This window comes from Rattus norvegicus, chromosome 10 (genome assembly GCF_036323735.1).
Source record: "Rattus norvegicus strain BN/NHsdMcwi chromosome 10, GRCr8, whole genome shotgun sequence".
In the NCBI taxonomy this organism is placed as follows: domain Eukaryota; kingdom Metazoa; phylum Chordata; class Mammalia; order Rodentia; family Muridae; genus Rattus; species Rattus norvegicus.
In genome coordinates this window covers 64,459,187-64,474,724 of record NC_086028.1, presented here as the reverse complement: position 1 = coordinate 64,474,724, position 15,538 = coordinate 64,459,187, and the positions used below count along the sequence as shown (strand labels likewise).

The window sequence follows — 15,538 nt, the reverse complement described above, 5'->3', positions numbered from 1 at the left end:
AGCTATTGTTCACTGACAGAACCTCTCTATTCTCCTGTTCTCACTCCCAACCCACAGACCTGGGCCCTAGCCAGGGAGCTAAGTCAGTCAGCCTGGGGTGGGGGTCGGCATCTCTATGCTCTCAAGCTTGTAGGTGGTTCTGATTCATGCCAAGAACCTCTGTCTTCATCTTAGCCAGGTGTGGTGGTGCACCCGTAATCCCAGCTCCTGAGGACGTAGAGGTTAGGAGGACCAGAAGTTCAAAGTCATCCTCAGCTACATAGCAAGACGGAAGTAACCTGGTCTACACAAGCCCCTGTCTTTGAGAAAAAAGCCTTTGGCTTGACCTTCAAATGAACCAAGTCTGGGTCTCCGCAGTGCAGTGCAGTGCAGTGCAGTGCAGTGCAGTGCAGTGCAGTGGAGGCAGGGAGCACAGGCATCAGAAGCTGTGTGTTCAGAGAGTACCGGAAGGAGGCCAGGGTAGCAGGCATGGTAGCGCCTGGCCAGCACTCCAGAACGGAAGACCCAGACTCACTCTCCTCGCTCTGCAATCTCCTTCTTCATTCTTCTTTCAGGCCGAGGAGCCTGAGGCTGGCAAGTCAGAGGCAGAAGATGATGAGGACGAGATTGATGACCTCCCCAGCTCCCGTCGGCACTGGCGGGGCCCCATCTCTCGGAAAGCCAGCCAGACCAGCGTCTACCTGCAAGAGTGGGATATCCCCTTTGAACAAGTGGAACTGGGCGAGCCCATTGGGCAGGGCCGTTGGGGCCGTGTGCACCGAGGCCGTTGGCATGGCGAGGTGGCCATTCGGCTTCTGGAAATGGATGGCCACAACCAGGACCACCTGAAGCTGTTCAAGAAAGAGGTGATGAACTACCGGCAGACCCGGCATGAGAACGTGGTGCTCTTCATGGGGGCCTGCATGAACCCACCTCACCTGGCCATTATTACCAGGTAAGCCGCCTATGTGGGCCGGTGAGCAGGAGCAGCTCGGCCTCTCTGTCCCTGCAGCCTGCTGCTTTCTGTGGATGCCCTGGAGAGGGTGGAAGGGTTATCAGGGAGAAGACAAAGAAAGGCAAAGATGACGGGTCATTTCTGCATCCACACGGGACCACTGACCAACCTCAGAGCTGGGTGTGGCAGCCCATGCCTGGAGTGCTAGCACTTGGAGGTGGAGGCAGGAGAATCTTGAGTTTAAGACAGCCTGGGCTACACAGCAGGACCCTGTGTCCCCTCCAAATAGTAGTAGTAGCAGCAGCAGCAGCAGCAGCAGCAGCAACAACAACAACAACGAGACCCCTCTGGGCATAAAGAAAACCCCAGTGTTCTAGAAAGATATAGAGCAGATACTCCACTCACACCACTTTGCCTGAGTGCTTTTCCCCACAAAGATGAGTGTGGTTAATCTTAATAATTCTATTCATTAAAATAAAGCAGGTTGAGGGCCAGTGAGATGGCTCAGCGGGTTAGGATGCTTGTTGCACAAGCCTGACAACCTGATCTTGACCCCCAGAACCCACAGTGAGGGAGACTTGACTCCCACAAGTTATCCCCTGACCTTCACAGGAATGCTGTGGTGTGTGCACGCATGCACATGTGCACATATACAACCAATCAATCAATCAATCAATAAATGCAAATTAATTTTAAAATGTATAGCTAAGATTATGCTGGTTCACGGTTTCACTTCTGTCAGTTGACTGTAGACCTAAAGTCTACTTGGGTGTTCGTGTGCTGCTGTGGGATGAGCCCAGTGCCTTACAAATTCAGTGAGGGCTGTGCTGAGCCATACCCCAGGCCTGACAGTTTGGTGCCTTGATGTGCACTGCCTGTTTCTACTCCAGGAAGCATTCTGTGACTCACTTGTCAGTCTCTGTGGAAAACAGTGACTTCCTCAGAGCAGCAGGTACAGAACCACGTGCCTGGGCCACTTAAACTGTTGACTTTCAAAGTCAGAAAAGGGGCTGGGAAGAGGGCTTGGTGGGTAATAACACCTGTTGTGTAAGTGTGAGGACCCAAGTTCAGATCCCGGCACTGAGGCTTATAGAAGGGGTGTGCGTTTGAGGGGGCGGGGGTGGAGTGCACACACGAAGATAGTCTCTCAGTAGAGCCGTGGCTGTCCTGGAACTCACTGTGTAAGCCAGACTGGCCCCAGACTCAGATCCACCTGCCCCTGCCTCCCGTGTACCAAGAATAAGGATGCACACCATCATGCCCAGTTTTACGCTTAGCTTTTCAAGTGGTTGCTGGGACCAAACTCAGGTCCTCATGACTCCATTCCAAGAAGCCAAGAGAATCCTCCCCAACGTGAGACACCCTAGACCTGGACCCTGTGCTTTGGGGGAAGCAAGCAAACGACCCCCAAAACAAACATCTGGTTTTTGTTGTTTTCCTTAATGCAATGAACAAGTGAAATTGGCCATTGTTCTCAGAGGTAGAGAGGAACTGAACAGTGTCGGGTCACTAGAGTCCCCTGACCCATTCTATAAAATCCCAGCTCACAGCAGCACAGCGAGTCTCCCGGGGACCACCTGTGGGTGCCTGGCCCTGCAGCCTCCTCTGCTGTCCACCCATGCTCTCTCACTCAAGCCTCCAGTTCCTGAAGAGCTTGGAGTGAGTGAATGGGGCTACACAGAGAGGCGCAACAGGGCACTACTCAGTTAGCAACAGGATGTGATACCCTGGGATCTAAAATTAATGATAATGATAATCTTTGTGGCAAATCGGCGTGGCCTGTTGAGAGTCCCGGAGGCTGATTTCTTCCCCGTCTGAGTTCTCCCTCCCTGTGTGAAGGTGGGCTGGGAGTGTGAGTGAGCTGTGTCCCTGTGCAGGGGGAACTGCCAGGCCCTGGGCCTCCAGGAATGGGTGTTCATGTATGTTTATGCCTGTGTAGCGGGGAACCTTCTAGAAGCAGGTGGGCACAGTTCCCCTCACAGGTTCCAGGGAGCTAGGGCATACTTCTGCTAGCTCCTGGCCTCTTACCCATCCCCACTACTCAACAGCTTCTGCAAGGGGCGGACACTGCATTCATTTGTGAGGGACCCCAAGACGTCTCTGGATATCAACAAGACCAGGCAGATCGCCCAGGAGATCATCAAGGTAAAGGTGGGGTTGGAGTGGGGGTTCCAGCCACCTCTAGAGCTTTTGGTCTTTCCCCGGGCCATATCTGCCTGTGTCAGGTGGTTTGTGGCTCCTCTGTGTCTTAGCTGGGGGACCTCAGCCTGAGTCCTTGTCTCATCCAATCAAATGCAGAGCTCCACTCTGGGTTAATAGAACTGAATTAGCTGTGAGGAAACACTGCATGCTCTAAAGACAGTATCGCGCTAGCTGTGTGACCTCGGGGTCACCTGCTAGCTGTTTAACCTCTCTGAGCCTCAGCTTCCTCCCCTGTAAATACCAACACAACCTCCTTGATTAGGTCAGAGCAGAGACAGAATGGTATCATCTGTACAGAGAACGGAGTCATGGAGCTAGTGCTTGATGAGGGTTTCTTAGCACCAGCAGTGGGAAACAGTGTTTCACGTCAGGGCATAAAAAGACCCAGCCTTTCTGCAAATTCTCTGTTAGTTATCCAGATCTAGGCTTCCTGGGAGCAGGTCCTTTTGTTCAGTGCAGGCAGCTCTTTCCCACTCAGTTTAAAAATGAACTAGAGTGAGCCTCTCACTCGTTGCTTAAACAACTGCTAAGAGGACTGGAGAGGTGGCTCAGTAGTTAAGAGCACTTGCTGCTCTTGCAGAGGACCTGGGTTTGATTCCCAGCCCCCATTTGGTGGCTCTGTCACTAGCATCCTTAGCCCGCCAGTTCCATGGGATCCGAAAGCCTTTCCTGACCTCCGCGGGTACCAAGCATACACATGCTGCACACACATATGTGTAGGCAGAACACACATAAAGTGAATAAATCTAATTGAAAAAGTAATAGTAAAATAAAGCCAAGTGCTGTGACTGGAAATCAAATTCCAGAGCTCAGAAGGCTGAGGCAGGAGCACTGAAAGTTTGAAACCAGCCTGGACCACATAGGGAAGGGAGGTCACCATGTCTCCAAAGCAGAGAACCCTGAATACTGAATACAGCTTCCTCTCCTTTTTAAAAGATCCTGTCTGTGTTGAAAGGCTGCAGCCTCTCAGGCTGGGGATATACCTCACTGATAGAGTGTTTGCGTAGTATGCACAAAGCCACGGGTTCAGTCCCCATCACCATAAGTATTACAGGGGCACACACCTGTAATCTCCTCTTGGGAGGTGGAGGCAGGAGGATCAGAAGTTCAAGGTCACCCTTGGCTACCATGCACATTCAAAGCTGGGCTGCATGAAATCCTGTCAGACCCTTGCAGCTCTGCATCAGTCCGCCCTCTTGTCTCCTCTGACCTTCCTTCCCTTATGCCCCTCCTCTTCTCTGGAGCATTCTGTGCATGAATGTCTTTAGAAAAGATCCTCACAATGGCCTTTGGGACAGACCAGGGTTTCGGTCTGCCCCTTTCCCATGCCCACACTTGTAAAGTAAACCTCCAAGACCAAAACCCCGAGGTGTCACCTCTGCCTCCAGTGTGGGCTGTGCTCTTTCACCAGGGACACTGTTCCATCTCCTCACCCCCCACCTGAATCCTACTGAATCCTACTCCTCCCCACTTTCCGTCCTTCGCAGAACTGGGAGCTGTCCCCCCCCCCGCCCCCCTGTCGGGTCGTGTGAGCCAAGGTAGCCAGGGTGGCCACTTCCGGGGCCCAGAAGGAAGACTCTGGAGTTGCCTCTGCCTGCCTCTTGTTCCTCCTGTTTCCTTCCTGGTGAAACCCCTCCTCTTCCCCCTGGGCACCCCCAGATCAGCACGCCACCCCCCAGCTCACTTCCGTTTTGGAGCAAGCTGAGATGCTCTGAGAGTCAAGTAGAGCAGAGGGACCTGACCTTCAGGGAGAGGCTTGCAACCTTGGGGGTTGCCATGGAGACCCCGGGAAGCCCTGGGAAGGGACTGACAGTCAGGCTCTGCTCTGCAGCCTGTCTTCAGCCTGGCCCTTTCCAGCTGTCTCATCTGGTTTTTGTTTGCTTGGATGGTTATTTTGTTTTGTGACAGGGACTCACGTAGCCTAGGCTAGCCTCGAGTTCACTGTGTAGCTGAGGATGACCCTAAACTCCTACCTCCATCTTTCAAGTGTCGGGATAACAAATGTGACTCACCAAGCCCCACTCAATGTCTGTAATGTGAGCGAGCCTCAGAGAGGGACAGCTACTTGTGGAATCCATCACTCAGGCACCTGGAAAAGGCTTGTGCCCGGTTTAGGAAATGACAGTTCTATTCTATAAAGTTTGGTTTGCATTCCAGTCAGAGTCTGAGGAAGTGCCTCTCAACAGAAGGCAGGCCTGGGGGGGGGGCGTCCCAGGCCTTGCACCCTCTGTCATCTTAGAGCAGAATCCACTTCTGTTAAGCTCTCTCCTGATACTCCCCACAATGGGTTTGTGTCTGTGGTTGAAAGTGTTTCCTACAAGTGGCTTTTATGTTTCTAGGCATGTGACCCAGACTCCTTTATAGCCAGAGACACTTCTGGGAAACCTCGTGTGGAGACTGGGAGGTGGGAGGAGCCCGCAGCCTGACAGGCCATTCAGTTGTGAGTGGCAGTGTCTTGGCCCAGAGGTGTCAGGAACCTCCAGGAGTCCTGAGAATGTGGGGATTGGTGATGAGTAACTGTGGCCTTAATGAGGTCCCATTTGTCGGGTCATGGGCTCTGTGTACCTGACCCTTGAATGGTCAGGCCAAAGCACGTGCCGATGGGAGTCACCTATCACATTTCACCTGCTGTGTGGCAAAGGCCACAACAACACTAGCCTCTGAGTGGAGATGGAGCATGGAACTCAGACCTCAGGCTTTGTCTGGGGCTCTTGCTACCATGGTGAGGTATTGGGAGCAGCTGCACTTTAGATCTCACCCTGGGACGTATCTGTAGCCTGCTCTGAGTACTGCCCTGCTGAAGAGCAGAGTCCAGCTCATCGGGCTCTGTATTACCTCAGCCCAGATGATATTGATAAACTCCCCCCCCCATCTGTGTGTGTGGGGGGGGGGAGCGGGACTGTACGTACTTGTAGTTGTATGCTGCAGAGGCCCGAAATGAGTCTTTGGAATTAGAGTTACAAATGGTTGTGAGCTACCCCGTGTGGGTGCTGCAAACTGTATTCTGATCCTCTGCAGAAGAATGTGTCCCTAACCACTGAGACATCTCCCCAGCCCTGGTCAATTTTTTTTAAGTCGGTAGCTAAGTACTTAACAGTACCGTGTGCATGCTAAGCGCATGCTTACTGCTAAGCTACATCTCCAGCCCATGTCACTCATCTTTATGCTCCTCGACTGCCCACTACCACTCACTGTGTCCACACTCCACAGTTACCCAAGTCTGAGGTGGCTATTGGGCAGCAGAGTGGCATAGAAAGAGTGTGAACTGGCTTGAGGTCAGATCTGTGCTCCCTGTCTAACTGCTGTGTGTCTTGAGGCAATGCACTTGTCATCTCTGAGCCTCAGTTGCTTCCTGGGTGAGCCAAGGACAGTACCCTCATGTGTGAAGATTGGATCTGGGGATGGATACTGTGTCTTGCCCTGAATAGAGCTCAATCTCCATCTCTTAGCGTCCCCCACTCACTGATACAAGGCTGGATGTCTTCCAGGGCATGGGGTATCTTCATGCAAAAGGCATCGTGCACAAGGACCTCAAGTCCAAGAATGTCTTCTATGACAATGGCAAAGTGGTCATCACAGACTTCGGGCTGTTTGGGATTTCGGGCGTGGTCCGAGAGGAACGGTGAGTTGGCTGTGGGTGTCTGCACGAGCCGAGAGCTGGAGCGTATGTGAGGATGGAGTACCTCTGGCTGTGTGACTGGAGAGAGCCTTGCCTACACAGCCTAGGTTGCCTCAGTTCGTGGGTCAGCCATGCTGTTTCAGGCCGGAGATGGGTCTGGGTAATATTTAGGTCCCTCATGGTACTCGACTTCTGGGTGGGTACCCACGGAGGCTGAGTCCCCTCGCTCACATTCAGATTGGCTAGTCAGTGATGGATGAGGGACTAGGCTTGTTTACCCTTGATGAGAAAGAACATTGGGAAAAAAGCCCTCCCTAAGAATGGGGGCCTTAGGAAGAGTGGCATGCCAGGGAGTCAGCATTCAGGTTTGACATCCGCAGTCATCCTAGACCAAACCAGCCACTCTCCCAGCTCAGGGACTCAAACCCTGTCACCAGCAGCTCCCTGCCATTCCCAATTGTGGCCTCCCTCTCTCCCTCCCATCCTATTCAAAGGCAAGACCTTTGCTCCTCCATGCTCCTCTCTCAGCTTTCTATGTACTGCATGTGAGTATCAGATGTGTATAGTCAGACCACCTGCTCCCCACTGAGGGGCCTGTGTTTTTATCCTGGCCCCCAGGCGAGAGAACCAACTGAAACTGTCACACGACTGGCTGTGCTACCTGGCCCCCGAGATTGTACGGGAAATGATACCCGGGAGGGACGAGGACCAGCTGCCCTTCTCCAAAGCCGCCGATGTCTATGCGTTTGGGTGAGTAGACCACCAGCATCCAAGTGCAGGAGAGAAGGCCCTGGGGCCATTGGGCTGGGAAATGTGTCTTGGAAAGTCATGGCTGTGCTAGTTGTTGGCAGTGACTGTCTTTGACCTCTGGTCTCTGGCTGCTAATGTGGGGTTTTGTGCAGCTCTAATACGTTGTGTGTCTCCACAGGACGGTGTGGTATGAACTGCAGGCAAGAGACTGGCCCTTTAAGCACCAACCTGCCGAGGCCTTGATCTGGCAGATTGGAAGTGGGGAAGGAGTAAAGCGTGTCCTGGCATCCGTCAGTCTGGGGAAGGAAGTCGGAGTGAGTAGAGGGAAGCAAGGACAAGCGTGGCAGGATGAGAAGGACCACAGACAGGGTCTCCGGCTTTCCTAGTGTTCCAGGCACAGGGATCGTTATATGGGGAACAAAAGACTCAGGGTTCTGTGCCTTGTGTTTGGCCACATGTGCCGGCCATGCCCCTGGGTGTCAAGGCTGCAGAGGGTGCTGGGGGTGCTGAGTGGACCCTGAGAAGAAAGCCTTCCTTCTGTTGTGGCAACTGTTAAGAGGGTTCTCAGGGCTCCTGTATTTAGTCCTGCTTGTCCTGTCTCAGTCCTGGAACACTGAGGCGCCCCCTAGTGGCAGCGCAGTTCTCTGCACATTCCAAGAGCCCTGCGTTTTCCTACTGGCACCTCCATCTTGCTTCTCTCCTGCTTCCATTCTGCTTGACTTGGTCGCCGACAGGTTGAGGAGGAAGGAAAGCAGGAAAGTTCGTTTTGACCCGGAAGGTTGACAGATCATCTGAAAAACTTAACCTCCCAGGGTTGTGGGTCCACAGATGGGCACTTGAGAGTTTCATGGGGATCCTTGTGAAACGGTCTGTCCTTGTGCCTCACTCCCCGGCTACCCACACACCAACTCCGGCGCTGTTTTGCAGGAGATCCTGTCTGCCTGCTGGGCTTTTGACCTGCAGGAAAGACCCAGCTTCAGCCTGCTGATGGACATGCTGGAGAAGCTACCCAAGCTGAACCGGCGGCTCTCCCACCCTGGGCACTTTTGGAAGTCGGCTGAGTAAGTATTCCCTCCATGAACCAGATCTGGAGAGCCTCTGTCTGGAGTGTCTGAGGGCGCCCTCTGCTGGACATGCCTCAGACTGCAATCTGAGGTTTCCACAGAGTAAGCTGAAGGATTCTCATCTTCCCAGTTGGTGCTAGAGGCGCCCTGTAGTAGGGGGCACCTCGTTTCCACCTGTGGAAATCCACACGTCACTGACACCAAGCCCAGGCTAGACCATGGTGAGGGAAGGGGTCAGTGGTCAGGGCCATGTGGGCACCAAAGCAGCCCCCAGCAAGCAGCATCAGTATTTTTTTTTTTTTTCGGAGCTGGGGACCGAACCCAGGGCCTTGCGCTTCCTAGGTAAGCGCTCTACCACTGAGCTAAATCCCCAGCCCCGCAGCATCAGTATTTTGTTTTTCTTTTTTTTCTTCTTTTCTCTTTTTTCTTTTTTTCAGAGCTGGGGACCAAACCCAGGGCCTTGTGCTTGCTAGGCAAGCACTCTACCACTGAGCTAAATCCCCAACCCCAAGCAGCATCAGTATTACTTAGGCTGGTACCCACTTAGTCACTGAACTGTTGACACTGAAAGCTTGCCGCCCACTAGTGGGCCACGCCACTGAGCTATATGTCAGAAGCCTTTCCCCCTCATGGTCCTCTGTGCCCTGAGGCACAGAGCAGCGGGGACCACTGTCATCTCCCCTGTACTCTGTCCTGTTCTCTTTCTACTTTGGCTCCCTGGCTTACCCTCCCAAAGACCACCCTCTGGCCACAACCCTTTGTCAGGATCTGGGCCCTGTTACTTGTCTCAGCTTCCACAGTGGAGTCAGGTAAGATCCAGAGTGCGCAAACGTTGCCGAGTGTCAGGTGGCAAATCCTGTAAGCTTGGCAAGTGAGGTTCTGGCGGTGGCAGTGGGGGAGGGGCGATGAGGCCCCAAGGGCTGAGCCCTGTGCTGCTGTAGATCTTAGCGCTGGGTACAGGCTTCCTCCTCTAGGAAACCATGTCCATACCGGGCAGGCACTGGCATTCAGAGATGACTCCTGTTTCTGGAAACAGATCAGCTCCACCCTCTCAGCTCACAGATGGGAAACAGTCCACTAATAGGGACCGTTACCAGGCCACAGCCACCAGCTCCCAGGCTCCTGTGAGCTTCGTGATCCTGGCCTCTGCTTCCTCAGACATGGGGTCTCTAACTCTCACTTTCTGTTTTCTTTCCCATCGACTTCATCACTTTCCATTTCTGGGGGGTGGCGGATGCACTGGTCTTGTCTTATCATCTCCCTCCCGCTCCACCATCCTGACTCCTCCACCTGTCTGCTGGCTGCCATCACCCACCGGGCTGGACCGGATTGGACGGCTCTCTTCAACTGCTGGTGAACTGGTCTCGGGCACCCCTAGCCGCTGGCGGAGTCGCTACTATGGGAAAGGACGCTATGGTCACCCTGACTTTAAGAGCTCCTGTCCACTTCTGGAGGAATAGTGTGTTTCCGTCTCTTCTCGTTCCCTGCCTGTGTGTGGCTGTCTACCCGCCCTTCCCATTCTGTCTCTGCATGCCAGCTTCTTACATCCTTGCTTTGGTTCCCATAATCCACACTGACCTCCTGCACTGGCCACCAGCAAGGGCCACCAGACTTGGGTTTCTCACAGAGGGTGAGAGAAGCCCACAGTGTATGGCAGGGAGGGCCCCTCTCCCTACCCCATGAGCTAGCTAGCATGTGGGCAAGGGGGATTTAGCTCACTGAGCAAGTCCCCCCAAATCCCACTTCGGCTAGAGCTCAGAAGAGGAGAATCCAGTGATACAGTTGTGATAGCACATGCCTATCACCCCAGCATTCAGGAGTCTGAGGCAGGGGAATTGTAAGTTTGGGTCTAGCCTGGGCTATACAGTAAAATCTCAGAAATAAAATCGTCAATGGCAGCTGGGCATGGTGATGGGCACACGCCTTTTAATCCCAGTACTCGGGAGGCAGGGGCAGGAGGATCTCTTGAGTTTGAGGCTATCCTGGTCTATATAGTGAGTGCCAGGAGAGACCCTGTGTCAAAGAGCAAACAGACAAGCACCAATGAGCAGCTGGGGGTGTGACTCAATGTAGAGCTTAGTGTTCATGAGGCTGGTTTGGACCCCAGAACTACAAATATTAATAATGGTAATTAATAATAATAATAATAATAATAATAATAGAGAGAGAGGGAAAGAACCAAGTAAGCAGAAGTGATCATCTCCGAAACTAGTTTGATCTAGTTTGATTGTCACAAGGAGCCGTGGGGTGCCTACAACCGCCCTGTGGGAACTTGGAGAAGCTTCCTTGGGCAGTGTGCTTGCCCCGAGCCATTCTGAGGGTGGGTTGGGGGATCCTATTCTCAGGAGGGTTCCTGGGCAGCTGCCCTGGCTGGGCTCCTGAGCCCTGGCTCCTTGAGGCCCAGGTTCTGATACCACTCTCTCCTCTGTCCTTAGGTTGTAGACCTGGCTGTCTTGCATGCCCGGGGGCTTCCTTTCTCCTAATCACCAACTCAGCTTCCTGACTTCCGTTAAGACTCCAAACGCCAGCCAGCGGCACTAACCCAGGGGACACCGGCTCTGCTGCTCCAGACTCCTCCCTGTGCTCTGTTTTTAACAGCTTCCCTCCCCACCACATGGCCAGTGGGTGCCTGACTTGTGTCACTGCCAGGGGAGGATGGCACTAACAGTGACCCCCTCAAGGCAGACGAACAGCCTTCAGCTGCCTTCGTGGATAAGACGGTCTTTTCTCTCTTGTTCTCCAGAGAGTGGCTCTTGCTTGTGTTCCTCTGCTCCCCAGCCCTTACTAACACCTTCTTGAGCCCCTGCTGAGCATGCTCAGAGGATGGGGAGGGGCATGGTGACCCTGGGGACGGTGTCCTGCAAAGGGTGTCACAGTTCAGAACTGCCCAGAGCCAGCACTAAGGTCATGGACCCTGACTAGAGTCCTCTCTCTTGCAGATAGGACAGCACACACACACACACACACACACACACACACACACACACACACACACACACACACACACACAATTGTGTTGCTGTGAAAGGCATCAGTTCAGAAAGGCTAGGTCCTTAGGAGCCACACTCAAAACTGTGGTAAACAAAGCGATACCTGCCACCAGAGCTTAGTAATGGAGGCAAACCTGCTGATACACATTACAACACCATCTGTCAGGAGTTCATGTCTGTCCCTGATCAGATTTCTGCAGTTGGGCTCAGGATTCCACTCCATAGCAGCCTCAGCAGACCCCATGTGAGCACCATTTCTAAAAGGAGTGTATGACATCGCCAGTCCTCAGGCCTGCCTCACCCAGTTCCACAGCCACGTGGAGCAGCCAGTACAGAAACCATACATGCTACCACCATGCTGGGTGCTGGGCGGTCAGGTGAACACACCACTGTTTCCCCCTCATCCCTGCCAGCTAGGGAATGTGACCGAGGACTTACGGTGGCCAGATCACCTCTGCCACAGCTATGGACCGAGAAGTTGGCATCACTGAGCTCCTCTGCTTAGCCAGCGACACCTTAGCTCTGGATGAGAGCAGCAGAGCCATAACCCGTGTCTCTGCTCCTCTTTACAGTGCTAACAGCAGCAAAGTCATGCCCCGCTTTGAAAGGTTTGGCCTGGGGACCCTGGAGTCCAGTAATCCAAAGATGTAGCCAGCCATGCACGTTCATGCAGACAGCGTCTTCCTTTCTGAAACATGATGACGAGACATGCAAACTACCACAAGGAATCAGAAACATTGCATCCCAGGCTGCGGACTAGGAGCATGACTCCTCCATGAAGAACGCGCATCACCGTGTGTGGAGCTCGGGATTGCAGCCGTCCACTCGACCCCAGATGATACCACCACAGCCAGTGTTTACACAGAGGTTTCTGCCCAGCAAGCTTGGTGTTTTACAGTTTGTAAGGATAATTCTGCAGAAGGGTGCTGGCACTGTGGAGCAGCAGCAATGCCTCCCCTCCCCCTTCCGGAGGGGCCCAGGGCTGAGCCAGAAGGAAGAGGAAAAGCAAAAGGCAGCATGAATGTGGCTGTTTTGGGAAAAGGGCATGTGGCAGGCTTGCCTTGGCCTGTGCTTGGGCCCCGAACCACACTAAGGAGCAACAGCCTTGGTTGGGAATCTGTCTGGATTACAGGGTCAGAGTTCCTGGAGAGCTGGAGTCCATTTCTGCTCTGACCCAGGTTTGCTGTGCTTTTTTAAAAAAACAAAAGTACAGACAGAATCTCTGTGGCTTCTAGACCGAGCTGATGGATCTTAGCCTGGCTCCTACTGCAGGGGGAGGGAAATAGCCACACATCTGTGGAGATACCCACATCTTATCTGAGGCCTCCGGGTAGGGATGAAGGCTGTGGAACTCAGCCTCTGTCATCAGACACCTTCCGGTGCCTGATTTACACCTCTTCCCGGAGCTGAGGGCTAGTCCATCTGGTGTGTGTTCAGTCAGTTCTTGGTTAAGGAGAGCAGGGAAGTTGGCAGACGCAGCCTGCAGTGGCCCTAGCACCTTAAAACCCATTGTCTGTCACCCCAGAATGTTCTAGACCTACTGCCACTTCCCCTTCCCCATCTCATGGAAACCTTTTAGCCCATTCTGTCCCCTGTGCATGCTCTGAACTCAGATTGGGTTATCAGACTGTCCAGGTACATCAGTTAGGTAAGCTCTGATCTGAGCCTTAGACCTCTCCGTTCATTCCCATGAGCAGTAGGGGCCAGACTGGAGTAAATCAGCTGTGCTCCCCAGAAACTGTCAGCTGCCAAGCACGTTGGTCCTTGAGCAGAGGGTAGGCAGCATCAGACTCCACAATCAGAGGAGGGAAGAAATGGGGGTGTAGTGGAAATGTGGTTGGATTCAGACCCACAGGCTTAAAGTCCCACTTTGGAATGGCCATGTGGCTCCCTCTCAGTTAAACTCCCAGTAAAGTGTCAATTTTCAGAGCTCTCCACAGCACCCAAGTCTGGTCCGGGTGCCTCTTAAAACAGGCCACTCTCGGGGTTGGGGATTTAGCTCAGTGGTAGAGCGCTTGCCTAGCGAGTGCAAGGCCCTGGGTTTGGTCCCCAGCTCCGGAAAAAAAAAGAAAAAAAAAGAAAAAAAAAAAAAAAAAAAAAACAGGCCACTCTCTGAGAAGTTGTGGAAACTCCCCGCTCCCCTAGCGCATTTGTTCCTGCTACAGGACAGTTGGGATAGTAGCATCTTGACCCTGCCTCAGGGTAGGAAGGAAGAGCCTCTCTTCAGCTCGTGGGCTGTCCAGTCATTTCTCCACCCCTCAGATTTCCACAGTAGCCCTTGATGTGACCTCCCTACTTCAAAACACATAGTGTGTGCCCATTGCCTCGGGCAGTCTCAGGCCTGCACCTTCCCAGAGGCCACAGTGCATAAGGCTCTGGCCAGTCCCCTCACCAGGACATGAGCCATCAGGCTACCAGCTGAGTCAACCCTTTCAGCTATCCCCTGACACCAAATCACAGCAGACAGCACATACCCACTGACAGCGAGCCTAGGTCTTGCTGTATACTGTGAGCATCCCGGATCAGACCGTTTTGAGCCCTGCATTGAATGCGGTCTTATGCGTGTGCTGAGAACCAGATAGGAATAGTCGTGGTCCCTGGCTTGAGGAGCTGGCCATCTTCTGGGGGCCAATTCTCTTGGGGCCGACATCTGCCAAGGGTGGACCTGTATGTAGTGCTGGAACCCTCCTCCTCATTCTCCAGGTCCTGCTTCTGTTCTGCCCTTCATGTAAGAGAGTTCCCCACCCTGGTTCCCACTTTCTAGTAAGTGACTGTGAATTGATGTTAGGAAAGCTCACCTCCTGTGTACCCTCCTTATCTCCTGGGAAACACATGAAGGATGACAGATACTGTGAATTCAGCCCCCATGGCCACTATGAAGGCAATGAAAAAGGCCCAAGCTGCAGAGAACCTGCCCACCTAAAGTGTGAGGCACTTTTCCCATCAGAGTGGCAAGAAGTGAGTCCTAGCTAGCGCTGGGCCGCTCCTCTCCTAATGCATCCAATCAAAGCCCTGGGCCATTGTCTTCTTGTGCTCCAGGCAGGGAGTGGCAAGCCTGTGTTTCTCTGTAGTGACAGGGTGGGGTGGAACAGCCATACTGTGCTCAGCGCTAGCCAGGAGTGATCAGTGTGTACACCTAGCGTCTTCTGTGGCCACGAGGCAGACATTTCTTTTGAATGTGATGTAAAATTTGTACAGTAAAAGTTTTTATATTTTCTATCAATTGCATTTGTCTTCCAGAAATGCTTTAATTTAAATTAAAATGGTTAGTCTTGATGAATGTGTTATATTGGGGTTTTTGCCACTGCTAAGAATGAATGTACCCTGTGGCTAAGCCAGGCCTAGGGGTCTGGAGTTTGTGAATAAAGTTTACAAAGGTGTCCTGAGGCTCATGTTTGTTTTGGCCAGTCCAGATGACTGTTGGGGACCGTGTGGGTGAATGGGTGGACAGAAATGAAGTGCTCAGGGGTCTGAACCCCTGCCAGGAGTTAAGGAGCATCTCCCTAAAGAAGGGATTACGGAGCCAAGACTGGAGGATCAAGAGTTCAAGCCCATCCTCAGCTAGATAATGAATTCCAGGCCAGCTGAGGCTGTATGGGATCCTAACATAGGGAGGGAGGGGGGCAGAAGGAGAGAGTGATTGATTGATTGATCAATTGATTGATTGCTTATGCCTAGATCTCAGAACAGGTGTCTCTCAAGGCTGGAAAGATGGCTCAGTGGTTAAGAGCACATCCTGCTCTTGCAGAGGACCAGAGTTCAGTTCTCAGTGCCTGTCTTAGGGTTTCATTGCTTTGAAGAAACACTGTGACCAAGCAACTCTTATAAGAGACAATATTTATTTGAGACTGGCTTACAGGATCAGAGGTTCAATCCATTATCATCTAGTTGCACAGTTCCAACAAGGTCACACCTCCTAAGAGTGCCAATCCCTGGGCCAAGCATATTCAAACCACCACAGCGCCCATGTTGGAAACTT

At 52.8% G+C, this 15,538-nt stretch overlaps 1 protein-coding gene across 8 annotated transcripts in view; it reads left to right on the top strand.

Moving 5' to 3' along the window:
• Window positions 1–14,939, top strand: part of Ksr1 (kinase suppressor of ras 1) — a 136,298-nt gene extending 121,359 nt beyond the window's left edge. For 4 of the 8 annotated variants that reach the window (XM_006246926.5, NM_001382488.2, XM_063268254.1 and 1 more), the window contains 7 exon segments: window positions 555–934; window positions 2,983–3,079; window positions 6,625–6,758; window positions 7,374–7,505; window positions 7,684–7,819; window positions 8,433–8,566; window positions 12,132–14,939. In XM_006246926.5, coding sequence (XP_006246988.1) covers window positions 555–934; window positions 2,983–3,079; window positions 6,625–6,758; window positions 7,374–7,505; window positions 7,684–7,819; window positions 8,433–8,566; window positions 12,132–12,210 — 1,092 coding nt within the window. In that variant the 3' untranslated portion in view covers window positions 12,211–14,939. 8 annotated transcript variants of the gene reach the window in all.
• The last annotated feature ends 599 nt before the right edge of the window (window positions 14,940–15,538 follow it).